This window comes from Scyliorhinus canicula, chromosome 5 (genome assembly GCF_902713615.1).
Source record: "Scyliorhinus canicula chromosome 5, sScyCan1.1, whole genome shotgun sequence".
NCBI lineage: Eukaryota > Metazoa > Chordata > Chondrichthyes > Carcharhiniformes > Scyliorhinidae > Scyliorhinus > Scyliorhinus canicula.
The window spans coordinates 22,276,457-22,290,848 of NC_052150.1; the positions used below are offsets into that span (position 1 = coordinate 22,276,457).

The 14,392-nt window shown below is 49.5% G+C and overlaps 1 protein-coding gene across 19 annotated transcripts in view; it reads right to left on the minus strand.

Moving 5' to 3' along the window:
* Positions 1-14,392, minus strand: part of fhod3b (formin homology 2 domain containing 3b) — a 678,530-nt gene that overhangs the window by 114,852 nt on the left and 549,286 nt on the right. For all 19 annotated transcript variants that reach the window (XM_038796751.1, XM_038796753.1, XM_038796754.1 and 16 more), the window contains one exon: positions 12,390-12,601. In XM_038796751.1, the coding sequence (XP_038652679.1) occupies positions 12,390-12,601 (212 nt within the window). The remainder of the gene's footprint in view (positions 1-12,389; positions 12,602-14,392) is intronic.

Below are 14,392 nucleotides of genomic sequence, written 5' to 3' on the forward strand. Positions count from 1 at the left end.
TTTAGCGACCTGTTTACTTGTATACCAAGATCTCTTACTTCATCCACCCCTCTTAGAATATTTTCATAACATGGCTCATATATGCTGGCTAGAAATGACATCCACCCTACACAGGGACTTATTCTGCAAACAAAAGTAATGGGCGCAATCTACCCGAATAGGAACAGAATCTCGCAATATGCCCGATTAGCTGGGTGTTTCGGGTAGATTGGGGGTCTCAGCGAGTAACGCATGCCAGAGGTCGCACTTAGTCCCATTTCCTGCACTGGCTCTCGACCCCCGATGTGGCCCCAGCCCCCTCTCCCTCCACCCCCAAGTCCCAACGCACCTATAAAGGGGTCCTCAGGCCCCCTCCCGGGTCCTCCAGAACCCGCACAGGGACCCCTGGGCCCGATCCCCATCCTGAGAAAAATGCCAGCTTGTCATGTTGGAACTTACCAGCCTGGCACCCTGGGCACATTGGCAGTACCAGGATGGCAGTGCCAAGGTGCCTGGGTGGCACCAGCAGCGCCAGGGTGCCATCCTGCCCAGAGGGCAAGCAGCTGGGTGCCTCCAGTCTGCTGCACGACCCCCACGAATGTCGTTCCGTCTGGTCCCTGCTTTTGGAGACGATTGCTGAACGGCTCTTGCCCGACATCTCCAACACCAGGGGGTTAAAGATCCCGGGCCTTGGGTAAATCATATTAAGAATGAGACCAGCTGTCTCGCTCTAATACGCAGATTTGCTAAAACGTAAACGCATGCCAGAGGTCGGCAGCACGGTAGCATGGTGGTTAGCATAAATGCTTCACAGCTCCAGGGTCCCAGGCTCAATTCCCAGCTGGGTCACTGTCTGTGCGGAGTCTGCACGTCCTCCCCGTGTGTGCGTGGGTTTCCTCCGGGTGCTCCGGTTTCCTCCCACAGTCCAAAGGTGTGCGGGTTAGGTGGATTGGCCATACTAAATTGCCTGTAGTGTCCTAAAAAGGGTAAGGTTGGGGGGGGGGGGGGGGGGGGGGGGTTGTTGGGATACGGGTATAGGGTGGATACTTGGGGTTTGAGTAGGGTGATCATTGCTCGGCACAACATCGAGGGCCGGAGGGCCTGTTCTGTGCTGTACTGTTCTAATAATCTAAAAACATGCCGAGAATGACGTCTTGTGAGATCAGGTTAGATGTAGTGAGGTGTGGCAAGTCTTGCAGATCCCGGAAGAGGGATCAACCGACATCTACCGGTCACGTTGCACCATGCTGCGCTGCCTTTCGGGCGTAATGCGGCCGGTAGATCTCGTCTAATATGTTCAAGCCTTGTGCCTTTTTGAAAAACCAACAGGGAGCTTCGGGGAGGGGTGGGGGCAAAGCATCGATATCTGACCCCAACCCACCTCATTCCTTGTATCATAATTCTTGCAACAGCTGCTTTACTGCGTCCCAAGGGAGCTCCAAATAAACCCAATCCATAAACAACATATATAATTGGACAGAACATATTAAACATGAAACAGGGAGTTAAACATTCAGGTTCCCACCCACAAATCACTCGAGTTCTTGTAGTTCGTGTCATCTGGAACACTTTGGCTGTGCAGTTGCCCAGTGTTGCTCGCTAATTAATTACATACATTTTGATACACGTGTGCCCAATCAGACACATACACTTATACCATTTACTGATGCAGGGGATTTTATCACGGAAGGCTGCTGTTGTTTAATAATCCTGAATAGTTGTTGCAATCTGCTGCAAGGTTCAAAGGGGGTGAGGGGGGGGGGGGGGGGGGGGGGTGCAGGGGGTGAGCTGTCTTTTATAAAGATTCTGAAGGCATTGAAAATTACTGCATGAGTTAGTTAAGTGTGGCGAGGAGACTGCACAGCAAGCGGTTAATGACCTTACCATGTAAGCAAGTGGACTTCCGAAAACCACAAGAGAACTGAACACAGAAGCTAATGTTGTTAGGTGCAGATTGTGACTGGAATAGCGGAAATGTGCCACCAGGATACCTGCCCCCAGCAGACTCCCAACAATTCCAATCCTTTTGTACACTTCCAAACACTGAAGTTTCTGGCACGAATGCCCAGCAGCAGAATTTATTCATCTCTCCATCAGCTAATTGTGTCTGATGGCCAGTGTTCAACTTGATCTATTTTATAAGCTGACCCATACATATATTAAATTGCCTGCATTAATTTCAGACTTAAGTGAAAACAGATCCTCTCTTTGAGCCGGCGCAGACGCGAAGTCTGCTTCGCATACAGCCCCCGTGCTGCAAGAGAGAGAGAGAAAACCTCATTCCAATGAGCTGGATATAAAAGAAAAAGCTCGAGAATTCGATTCTCTGGCACACTGGTAACCTGCAGAAAGCTGTGTTAAAATATACTGGCTCCCAAGCAAATTACAGCCCGACAGCACTTGACAAACCTTCAAAGTCATTTCATGCACCCACCTGATAACTCTTCACCCTTGGCTATTTGAACACAACTCCACAGAAAATGCCGCACTGGAGAGTGTTAAAATTCATCACAGCTTCACCGTCATGTCTAAGGGCAACTACCAGCTCTGTGACTACAATCTGGACTTCATTACAGCAACTTGATTTTTTTTTAAAAACATGCGTCTTAAAACGTTAAATTACAGGCTAGAAATTTCAATCAACGCTCGATGTACTTGTTGCATGTTCCTGGTTGTGCCATTTTTGTACCGGTGCAAATGGTAACCCATTTTACAGGTTGACCAGAAATTCTTTACATTTTTGCATCGTGCAAACATCAAGGGGGGGGGACCGACGTAGTTTTGCTGTTGTCGCACACCAAGGAAAGCAAATAGATTGAAGTGCTGGAAGATGCCCTGAGACTGTGGTGTGGATCCCATCAAACCTTGGTTTAGTAATCTCTTTAGTTAGCTCATTTTCCTTTGTCAAACAAATTAAACGGGCAGGGACGGACACTGTGTACAAGATGGTCAAAAGCAGATTTAGTCCAGAGTGCACCGTGGTTTCCCAACTTGAGGAATGATGAGCTAGATTCTCAGATTCTGAGGCTAAGTGCGGAGGATCTGTGGTGTTTTACGTGGAAACAAATCGGCCCTGCACCCTCACCAATGCTGCGGCCGGCGAGGGGCTAGCAGCCGCACCATGGAAAACTCCAGGCCTCCATGAAATAAACGGTCGGAGAATTGCCGGGTCCACGGCCGCGCATGCACGGTGACGTCCTGCAGAGGTAGCGCCGTACAACATGGCGCCGGCGGTGCGTGGACCTGATCTACCAGCTAGTGCCCCCCATTGTCACCCCCTCGCCACCCCCCACCAGTCCCCCCAGCTCTCGTGGAAGCCCCCATGCCAGCGCCAGGGCTCCCGCCGGACTGTGGCGGCGCTGGACACAGTCCGCAGCTACCATGCCGCGTTCCCGCATGGCTGGGACCACGCGTCCCCTGCATTGTCATGAACTCAGCCCATTCGGGGTGGAGTATTGGAGGGAGGGCCTACAGGTGACGCGTTGATGCCATCCCAATGGCGTGCGCCGCGATGACACTGTTTTGGAGGGGGCGGAGCATGCAAACTGTGCGTCAAACAGGCGCCATGCCCGATTTCGTCGTTAAAAGGGATCCTCTGCCCAATCGTAAAACAAAAAATCTCGTCCAACATTTGACACAACCCATTAACGAAGGGAGCAGAACAGTGTAAGCAAACTGGGCATACATCAGGGACAGAAATAACCACAGGTTGTACAGTGATATGGAGGGGACGATGGAGGGATGGATCGTGCCTGAATCACACAGTTCTCGGGGAAAGTGGGGAGGGGGCAGGTGGGGTAGTCTGTTGGAGGGGTGTGACATGGCAGAATTGTGAGGTTGTTCCAGTTACTGGATTACTGTTGACAGCTCCGGGAAAAGGTTGACGTGTTCTATCAACCTGGGCTATTGCATTTTATAACTCCATTTGATTTTCCAATACGGTTGATCAATTCTTTTATCCTGTTGAATCTTTGGTCAGATTTTCCATCAGATAATTTCAGTCAGTTTCCCTTTCAGTTGATATCCCAATTTCCTGGGTTTTTAATGCCTCCCTCAGAGAGTGTGCGACTCTTTGGTGGGAGGGGACGGGCTGCAGGAGGGGACAGAAGAGCAAAGACCAGTCCTATTTAGGAACACCGTTATCAGCTAATCGGTAGCACATTCATTATTTTAAAATTAATAATGCCTCAGTAGAAATATATTAAACACGGACCTAAGCATGGATACGTTCTACGTTGGAATAGGTGCCAACAATCACTTGGATAAAATGGCAGCTGCTGAATCCCTGAAACTGTACCTCAGAAGGAGTTGGCACCTTCTGGGAAAATGGGAAGATCATGGAAAACACTGACCAAGGTCAGTGAGCTGACAGAACTGCCCCCCCCCCCCCTCCATTGGGACAAGACTGATCCCGTCATGTTCCACTCACAGGTTGGATGCATTGCCAAGAATTCCAAGATTCTGCTCAGCTCCGAAGACATTCAAATTCAGCCATTCGGTCCAACAGCTTCTTCATTTTTGTCACCCCAAGTCGGTTTAAAGTCAGGCTTGCACACCTCAGTGTGCCTGTGTAACTACTTGTGTACATTGTCTCTGTTGCCCTATGAGGGGTGCTGCTGGTTTATCTTGTTTCAGAGGTTTGTTGGCAAGGTCAGTAACTATTGCCCATCGCTCGGCCTCCTGGAGAAGATTGTGGTGGTGAACTTTCTATTTTCAAAGTTGCAGCTTTTTGAAGGTAACCTTACTGTGCGGTTAGGTAGGGAATTCTAGGATTTAACACAGCAATGGCAAAAGAACAACATTACGTATCCAAGTCAATTTTTGCCTCTACCATTCTAGATGGCAGTGTTTGGGGGATTTGGAAGGTGCTGTCAAAGAATCCTTAATGTATTGCTGCAAGTAACTTTTGGTTCACAGCCATAGTATGCAATAATAGATGGACTGTACAGTTAAGGTGGTGGGTGGGGCGTTGATTAAGCAGACTTTGTCCTTGATACTTCATTAGTGTTGCTGGAGTTGGGCCCATCCAAGAAAGTGGACAGTATTGCAACCTATTCCTATCTGGTGCCTTGTAGTTGGTGGAGGGAATCTGGGGTGTCAGGAGATGAGTTACTCAATACAGAATACCCAACCTGTTCTTAGCTACACCCGATGGATCGAGTTGAGTTTCCGGTAAGTGGCTATCCTTAGGTTGATGGGAGTAGGGGACCTGGCAATGACAATGTCTCAAGGACTGATGGTCAGCCTTTGATGGAGATGGTCATTGCATCCCACAAAGGTTAGCCAAGTCTTAATGAACATTGGCTTGGACTAATTAATTAGAGTTGTGAATGGAGCTGAACGCTGTGCAGTCATCAGCAAGCAGCTCCACTGTTGATAAAACTGCTGATGATTGTTGAGCCAAGAATTCTCCTCTGAAGAACTGCAGCCTCCAACAACCACAACCATCTGGCATTTTATTGAGCCTTTGAATACTCAAACATTATTTCAGCTTGCACAAATACTTTTTTTTTTCCTGCCAGTTGACCAATATTAATTGTTGTGAGACAGACTCGAGAAAATATACAAAATTCTAAAAATGTTCATTCTCATTTTGCAAATTGAAGGTTCGGGCGGGCAATTTTGCTAAGGTGTAGATTTTTGTAATTTATCTGTTACCGCAGTTCCTGAGGGTTTCAACCATGTGTTTTCTTAAACCTGAAAATATGGGCCGTCCATTATCTGCAATTCACTGCAGTTAGAAATTGTATTGCTTTGATTATGACATTTTACGAGCAAGTGCTACCATTGTGCAAAGTATATTTCAAGTCTTGACATCTCATTTTAAGGAATACTATCTCCTGCTATACTGCTGATAAATTATCCAGCATCAATCGACTGAAACAGCTTGCTGTGCGTTTTCAGTCCATGTGAGGAGCTAATTTGTGAAGACAAATAGCGCTCCCTTCACATGTTCTTGCAGAAATGAGAACAGCTCAAGTGTCCTGCAATGGGAAAGTGGGCAGCACGGTAGCATTGTGGATAGCACAATCGCTTCACAGCTCCAGGGTGCCAGGTTCAATTCCGGCTTGGGTCAGTGTCTGTGCGGAGTCTGCATATCCTCCCCGTGTGCGCGTGGGTTTCCTCCGGGTGCTCCGGTTTCCTCCCACAGTCCAAAGATGTGCAGGGTAGGTGGATTGGCCAGATAAATTGCCCATAGTGTCCAAAATTGCCCTTAGTGTTGGGTGGGGTTACTGGGTTATGGGGATAGGGTGGAGGTGTTGACCTTGGGTAGGGTGCTCTTTCCAAGAGCCGGTGCAGACTCGATGGGCCGAATGGCCTCCTTCTGCACTGTAAATTCTATGAAATATTCACAGTATCTGGTACATCCAGATCGCTGGTACTACATTTCAAGCCGAGTTATAAATAAGTACGTTGTGTTTCATTCTGTTTAAAAACCCACTGCAGAGGTTCTCACTGATTCCAAAGTCTCAGAAAACCATATTCAGAAATAGAGCACGCAATCTATTGAGTAAAAGGATGAAAAGACATTCATCCATACTGCGCCATCCTTGACCTCAGGACAAGGGCGGCACAGTGGTTAGCACTGCTGCCTTACAGCACCACGGACCCGGATTCAATTCCGACCGTGGGCATGTGGAGTCTGCACGTTCTCCCTGTGCGCGCGTGGGTTTCTTCCGGGTGCTCCGGTTTCCTCCCACAATCCAAAGATGTGCAGGTTAGGTGGATTGGCCATGATAAATTGCCCCTGGTCCTAAGTGCCCAATGATTAGCTGGAGTTACGGGGATAAGGTTGTGCCAAGGTAGGGTGCCCTTTCGGAAGGTCGGTGCAGCCTTGATAGGCCGAATGGCCTCCTTCTGCACTGTAGGGATTCTATGCGAGTCTTTGATCCTAATGTGCCTTACAGCAATATGCAGCAGTGTTGTACTGCAGCTGAGATGGCAGTCAATCTGTGCACAGCAAGCTTCCACATACAACAGAGACATCTGGACCGCAGTTCTCTGGCCGTTCAGTGGCGGTGGGATTCTCTGGTCCCACTAGCAGTGCAACCCTTCCTGCGGCCTGGCAGCGCAGGCTGGCTTCAATGGGAATTCACACTGACAACAGCGGGAGCAGAGAATCCCACCACCAGCGAACGGCGTGCCGCATACCGCTGATGGGAATCACGCGGCTGGTCGGCTAGAGACTCCCGCCCCTGTTTTCATGCCATAAAAAACAGAAAATGCTACAAACACGCAGGTCAGGCAGGATCTGCGGAGAGAGAAAAGTGTTTCAGCTCGATGATGCGAAGTCCGAGACAAGATGGACATGTTTGAGCAAGTGATCGGATGAGGGGAAAGGAAGGAAAAACCCAGAAAGGAAGGTCTATGATAGGGCAGAGGGCAGAATGTATGAAAATAAAAGCTGAACCATTAAACCAGGAATCAAAATGGCGGAAGAACCCATGACCAAAATAATCTGTATCCATTTAGTTTCTTTTTGTTTTAAAACTGGTTTGGCTTTTCTCACTTCTTTCTTTATTTGTTCACTCTGCATTTGGTCAGCTGCTTTGGAGGCACGGTGGCACAGTGCTGAGTACCACTGTCTCACAATGCCAGGGACCCGGGTTCAATTCCAGCCTTGGGTGGCTGCCTGTGTGGAGCTTGCATGTTCTCCGTGTCTCTGCGCGGGTTTCCTCCAGCTGCTCCGGTTTCTTCCCACAGTCCAAAGGTGTCCACGTTTGGTGGGGTTATGGGGATAGGGCAGTGGAGTGGGTCTATGAAGGATACTCTTTCAATGGGTCGGTGCAGACTTGATGGGCCGAATGGCTTTTTCCTGCACTGTAGCAATTCTACGGTTCTACTTTCCAGCCATTCACCCCTCATCTGGGTGCACCTTTTCTTTCTTCTCGTCACCCATTACATTAAAACCTCATCATTTAATCTATTCTGCCCTCCACCCTATCCCAGACCTTTCTTTTTGTTCTTCCTCCTCCCCCTTGCTCAGACCTTATTATTACATTACAAACCCTATTTCCTCAGTTCGGATGAAAGTTAATTATCACCCTAAAACGCTGCTGGGTGAACTCTCCCAACTGGCCTGTGTGCAGGCGGGACTGCAGGCGGCCGCTGCGAGTCTGGCACAAGCCGCAAAGCCAGAAACCTGCTGGCATAAAATACGGTTGTAATTTTCCCAATTCTCGGGGTCGCTCCTCCCACTGGCAGGTGGCACAAATGCCGTTGGCCTTTCACGAATGCTTATTGAAGGAGCTGCCTGCTTGCATCCCGTCAGGCCTTCTAATCTTGCGGCAGACCAGGTAACGAGTGGCGTGCACAAGGGTTCGCCAGAGACTTTGGGTGAGTTAGCCAACTTTCTGCCAGAGGACTGTGCATCATTCTGCCAGGGCAGACCAGTTCTTGCCTCCCATCTCCATACTGAGCTGATCTTGATGGACAACGCCGTTCTGCTGGACCCATGGACCCTCCTGTGTCACCGAGTTGGATCAGTACTGTGCCTGGGTTTTGGGTGAAAGGGGTCTCCTTGACCCTGGTACCACATGCCAGTGTTTATCTGACCAGGATGGGGATGTTGGACTCATGCAGCCATCGCAACAAGTGTCCAAAGTTCACCCTGGGGTGAAGTGCAAGGTGAAGCTCAGGGGGCAAGAGGCAGTTTTGGCCTAATTAAGACAAGAGGGGAAATGTGGAAGGAGAGCTGTGCAAGGAGGGGGGGATAAGGGCAAGGTGCTGAATGAGGGTGAAGAACAATGGCAGCCAGAATGAAGGCCGAGCGGAGGGAGGCTGGATCCTGGCAAGGCTGCATGTAAAGCTTACCAACAAATGGGGGTCAAAGAGATGTCACCCAGATGTGGAGGGGAGAGGTCCAAGTGTGACATGGGCTACATGCAAGTGATGGACCTTGGAGTTTATTCGGGGAACAGATTTCTTCTTGAGGCTGCTAGCCTTTTCTCTGTGGGTTGTTGACATCCTGTACAGTCTGGTGAAGACAGGTGGGCTGGAGATGGCGATACAAATGTTCTGGACCGGTATTTAAATATTGTGCCGGGACATTAGTTGAGAGAAAGCGGATGTCGCAGCTGCTAGCTAGGAAAGTCAGAGAGGAACTTGCCTGTGCATAATTAATGAGGTTCCAAGGACGGAACGATCTCGCCATTCTGGTCGGCAAGACAGACACTTCCAGAGTCGCAAAACGGTCTCAAAAATGGGAGAATTCTGTTCAGTAACTTTTTTATCTCTCCACAGATGCCCAACCTGCTGATAATTCTAGAAATTTGTGTTTATGTTTCAGATTTGCGGCATTTGATGGCTTTTGCTTTTGTATTTCTGTTTTAGTGACATTGGCTAGAATCTCTCTCCGCTCTTCCTTAAATACCAAAGGATTTTTAAAATATTTATCCAAGAGGGAATGTGAGGCCTCCGACTGTGCAGCATCCCTTCTGTATTTGCGCATTCGAGGGTCACGAGTGTGACTTGATCGTGCCATCCTGCTGACTCAGATGTGAGAGCACTAACTACTGAGCTGCAGCCAACACCTGTAACTCTGTATATGTTTTGACGAAACTAATACAGGCTAGGAAATCTTTGCAAATACATTGAGAGTAGCTAATTCCAATTGGGTGGGTTGGCGCATCCCAATCTGAAGAACATGATTCTCTCTTCCCCGCCCAACTCCAGGTAACATCCAACTTGCTCATTGCTGCAAAGTCAAGGGCCTTCATGGACAGCATTGGAGTTTAACAAGAAAAGACACCTTTAACTTGTCTCCCCAATGGCTAACTGGGTGCATGTGCTGCCTGAGGCAATACTATCTCCCCAATGGCTAACTGGGTGCATGCTGCCTGAGGCAATACTATCTCCCCAATGGCTAACTGGGTGCATGTGCTGCCTGAGGCAATACTATCTCCTCAATGGCTAACTGGGTGCATGTGCTGCCTGAGGCAATACTATCTCCCCAATGGCTAACTGGGTGCATGTGCTGCCTGAGGCAATACTATCTCCCCAATGGCTAACTGGGTGCATGTGCTGCCTGAGGCAATACTATCTCCCCAATGGCTAACTGGGTGCATGTGCTGCCTGAGGCAATACTACTCAATGGAGATTGGAAAAGTTTCACACTGGGCCATCCACCATTCACAACTGACTCGGACTGGCCACCAGATAATTAACCTCAGTATCTTGGGGTGAGAGGTGAAGGGGACAAACATAAATTATGAAATCAGGCTCCTGCTCACAATTGTAACTGAATGGCCATGGGCGGGATTCTCCGACCTCTCGCCGGGTCAGAGAATCGCGGCCGGCTGCGTGAATCGCGCCACGCCGCCCCAATGCCGGAACATGATTCTCGGTGCCACTGGGGCAGCACGGCGCTGGTTGGGGTATGCGCCGACTCTCCAGGATTCTCCGGCCCGGATGTGCCTAGCTGTCGTCACCAAAAAGCAGAGTCCTGCATCCTCTGAGCCAGCGGGACCCTCGGCGTGTAGGGTCTGGGGTCGGCCTGTGTGGGGGGGGGGGGGGGGGGGGGGGGGGGGGGGATCCGCTCCTGGGCAGGGGGGCCTCCGTAGTGGCCTGGCCCACAATCAGGGCCCACCAATCGGCGGGCTGGCCTCTCTGTCGGGGGGCCTCCTTTCCTCCACGCCGGCACCTGTAAACCTACGCCATTTGGCGTCGGGGCCGGCATGGGGAAGAAGGCCACTGCGCATGCGCTAGTTGGTGCCGGCCCAACTGCGCATGCGCAGACCCCGCGGCACCGGGTTCACGCCGGGATCGGCAGCTGGAGCGGTGTGGGCCGCTCCAGCGCCATACTACCCCACTGTTTCCCGGAGAATCGGGTCTCAGAACGGGCGCCAACGCCGGAGTAAAACACTCCCGTTTTTATGCCGGCGTCGGCACTTAGCCGCCTGATGGGAGAATTGCGCCCCAAGTATTTACATTGGGCTGGATTCTCCGTTATTGAGACTATGTCCACATGCAAGCGTCAAAACTGTGGAGTTTCACGGCAGAAAAACTGTTGTGAAAGGGCCACATATTCCTAGCAGGGATCCAGCATAAATCCAGCAGCTTTTGCTGCAGATACGGGCCCCCACACTTCCGGGTCAGAGGCCGTGCATGCACACAGCGTGCTCCATGGCAGACTTGGACCGCGGAGCTGGACCCTACAAATAAACCTCCCCGATGGCCGCCCACACAAACATTTTCCAGTTGTCTAGAAGGCTCCCCTGTCCTCCAATTAGCCCACCCCTGACCGGGGCGGCCGCGGACTGAGTCCGCAGCCACCGCGCGAGTATCCTGACTGGTTGGACCACATTAGATCCATGCCGTCGGGACTTCGGCCGGTCGGGGCGGAGAATAGCGGAGTTGGCCTCTGGCAATGTTCCCAGGTAGGTCCCAGGCAGTGTGGTGTACTCGGAGTACGCCGCATTTCAGGGCCTGCAGAATGGGGGAATCAGCGTGCGGAAAATGGATACTCTGCCCCCGCGCCGGCTGCGATTTCGGCGTCGGGGTGCGGAGAATCCAGCCAATTGTGTATCGATTGTACTCCCTACGTTTTTGTTGAATGGAATGATATGTCTGGATTCTACGCAGAACAGCACTTTTCACTGTACTGGTGCACTTTCACTGTACTGGTGCACGTGACAATAAACCTAAATCGCATCGATAAATGGCAGTGGATCTGGATTATGATCACATGCAGGAACCCTGGAGTATCTGTGTGTGTCAGGAAAGCTAAAGTCAGGCCTCCACCATATAATCACCGATGGGAAGCCCTGCCAAGGTGCACACAGTCAGCTGGCATGAAATGGCATCCCAATAAGAATTACCTTCTCTATGTATATCTAAAAAGAAAGGGAGCAATACAAACACATCATTTATTCTTGGATGTTACATTTTCCTCTGCATGATTTTTAAAGCTCTGGTTAATGCATTCCTATGCAGAGGGAAATTTGATGAATCACAAATTCCAGCACAGCCTTGCTAAGGAAAGGGCCAGAATCTTGTTGCCCCCATTAGAATTGAGTGGTGTGCATGTGTGTGGACCTGCCATATTCGCATTCTCATTACGTGTTGCTATGGTGCAAAGCTCTCCAGTGGAAGGGCTAACTTGCACAATCTATCCCCAAGTTCCTTATTTGCACATTTACAGCTGTGGTTTTCTCATTTATGGTTTGCCCATTTATTACTGCAAATATATTCAGCTGGTGCTTAATAAACCCTGAGAACTGACAAGACGACGAGTTTAATCGGTAAACTTACTGCCTTTGTACTGTCTCGACCTGTAGCACTGGTTAGCAGCGCTCTAAAATCTCTAGATATGCACACTCTCATTCACCGCCGTCTGGACGATCTATGGCATGCTGAAAACTCATTTACACACACGGGGAAAGCAGATGCTTTCTGCCTTTGGTACTCACGTTCTGTCGGCTGCGGTGATTCGCACGCTTCAGGTGGAGGCTTAGGTTTATCCTGGGACTCTGCAGGTGACACAGTCCCACAGCTTGGGGTGGGGGAAGACGGGGCTGCAGGTGAAGTCAGGCTGAGAGAGAGGTCGCTCCGTGCCCGTGGCACCCGATTTCTGGCTTCCTTCTCATACTCCTCTGCCGCCAACTTTTCCAGGTACTTGTATCTGAAAAGAAGCCCACGTAAGCCTCAGCAAGTAGTGCATCGCGTGCATCGCACTGCAGACTCTCTCTCTCACATCCCAAGCCAGAAATACAGCCAAAATAAATGACTAAACCACACAAGAAAAAAACCTAAGGAAAGATGAAATAGCTGCAGCTGGAGTTTACCTGCAGACGGACTGCAAGAAAGCTCAAACGCATCAATGGTTTACGAGAGATATTTATCAGTGGGGTCTTTCTCAGTCCTCTCAGGCCCTTGATGCAAAGTGACACAGAAGCTTTCACCACCTTCTAAACATTGCCTCGCCTCCCTGAACCTGCATCTATTCCAACAATGTGGAACTTTACGTCATGTCGGGTCTAGTCATCAAAAGCTGCTTAGGAAAAGAAAAATACATCTGTTTTGCATTTGCATGGACAGTGCTTCTGAACTGTTTATTACTGCATGCTACCAATCATGCTCTTCGTACTTAAAAACATTGGCATGAAAATAACTCTCAGTCCTGGCTGCTCCCAGCCAAACATCTTTGGATTTATTTTTACTCAGAATTTCTTTCCGATAACTATTTGCATGGAACTAAAATTAAATGCCTTTCTGTAAAATAGGTTGTGTATAATTGACAGCGCTGGAAAAACACGTGAACATAAAAAGGACCGCAAAGTTAATGCGGGAACTCAATTGGGAGCAATTCCCTTTGTAGCCCAGGCTCAAAATCGGTCTGGAGGGGTGAAGGAGATTCACCCCTTGGACAGCTGACTAGTTCTTAAATTCGGATAGTCACGAGAGATGAAATTTTGCCCGTTGATAAGACATCAGGACAAGTAGAAAATGAAAAACAAGATCCCGCTACACACTCAGGCCAAAAAAACGTAGGTTCAAGTTATCAGCACACGTTCCATCGCAAAATGAGCCCAAAATTAGAATTCTTGTTTGGAAATGCCAAGCTGATACTTGGACATCATGTGGAACGGCCAAACTTGCGCAGCAAAGACTGGGCTGTGCATATGTAGAGATAGTTTTGTCTGATTCGTGGAGTACTGACACTGTCGGGAAACGGCCACAATACTCACCACAATATCTTCAAATCTATCAAGCCCTCAAAACTGGATACATTTTCACCCACTTTTTTTCCTCTTTATTTCAACAGTCACATTTATCTTTAGCCCCTTCTAAATCAACAGTAGGATAATAGACATGTCTGTAAAGGTGATTATCAGTGGAAACTGGTTAGCAAGCCACTCAATTGAAGGGCAATTAGGGACGGACAAAACATTCCCATTGGCACCCCATGAAAGAAGAAAAATTCCCATTGTTGGAGAACATTACAGCCGAGATTCTCTGGCCTTCCCCTCGGCTGTTTCTCAGGGCAGCACGGTAGCATAGTGATAAGCACAATTGCTTCCTTCACAGCTCCAGGGTCCCAGGTTTGATTCCCGGCTTGGGTCACTGTCTGTGTGGTGTCTGCGTGTAGTCTGCACGTTCTCCCCGTGTGTGCGTGGGTTTCCTCCAGATGCTCCGGTTTCCTCCCAGTCCAAAGATGTGCAGGTTAGGTGGATTGGCCTTCAGTGTCCAAAATTGCCCTTAGTGTTGGGTGGGGTAACTGGGTTATGGGGATAGGGTGAAGGTATGCGCTTGGGAAGGGTGCTCTTTCCAAGAGACGGTGCAGACTCGATGGGCCGAATGGCCTCCGTCTGCACTGTAAATTCTATGAATCAGCAGCCCGCCATTGGCCAGCAGCGGGATTCTGCATTGAATCCACCTCAAGCCACCAGGAAAGCCACTATGGGGTTGCATC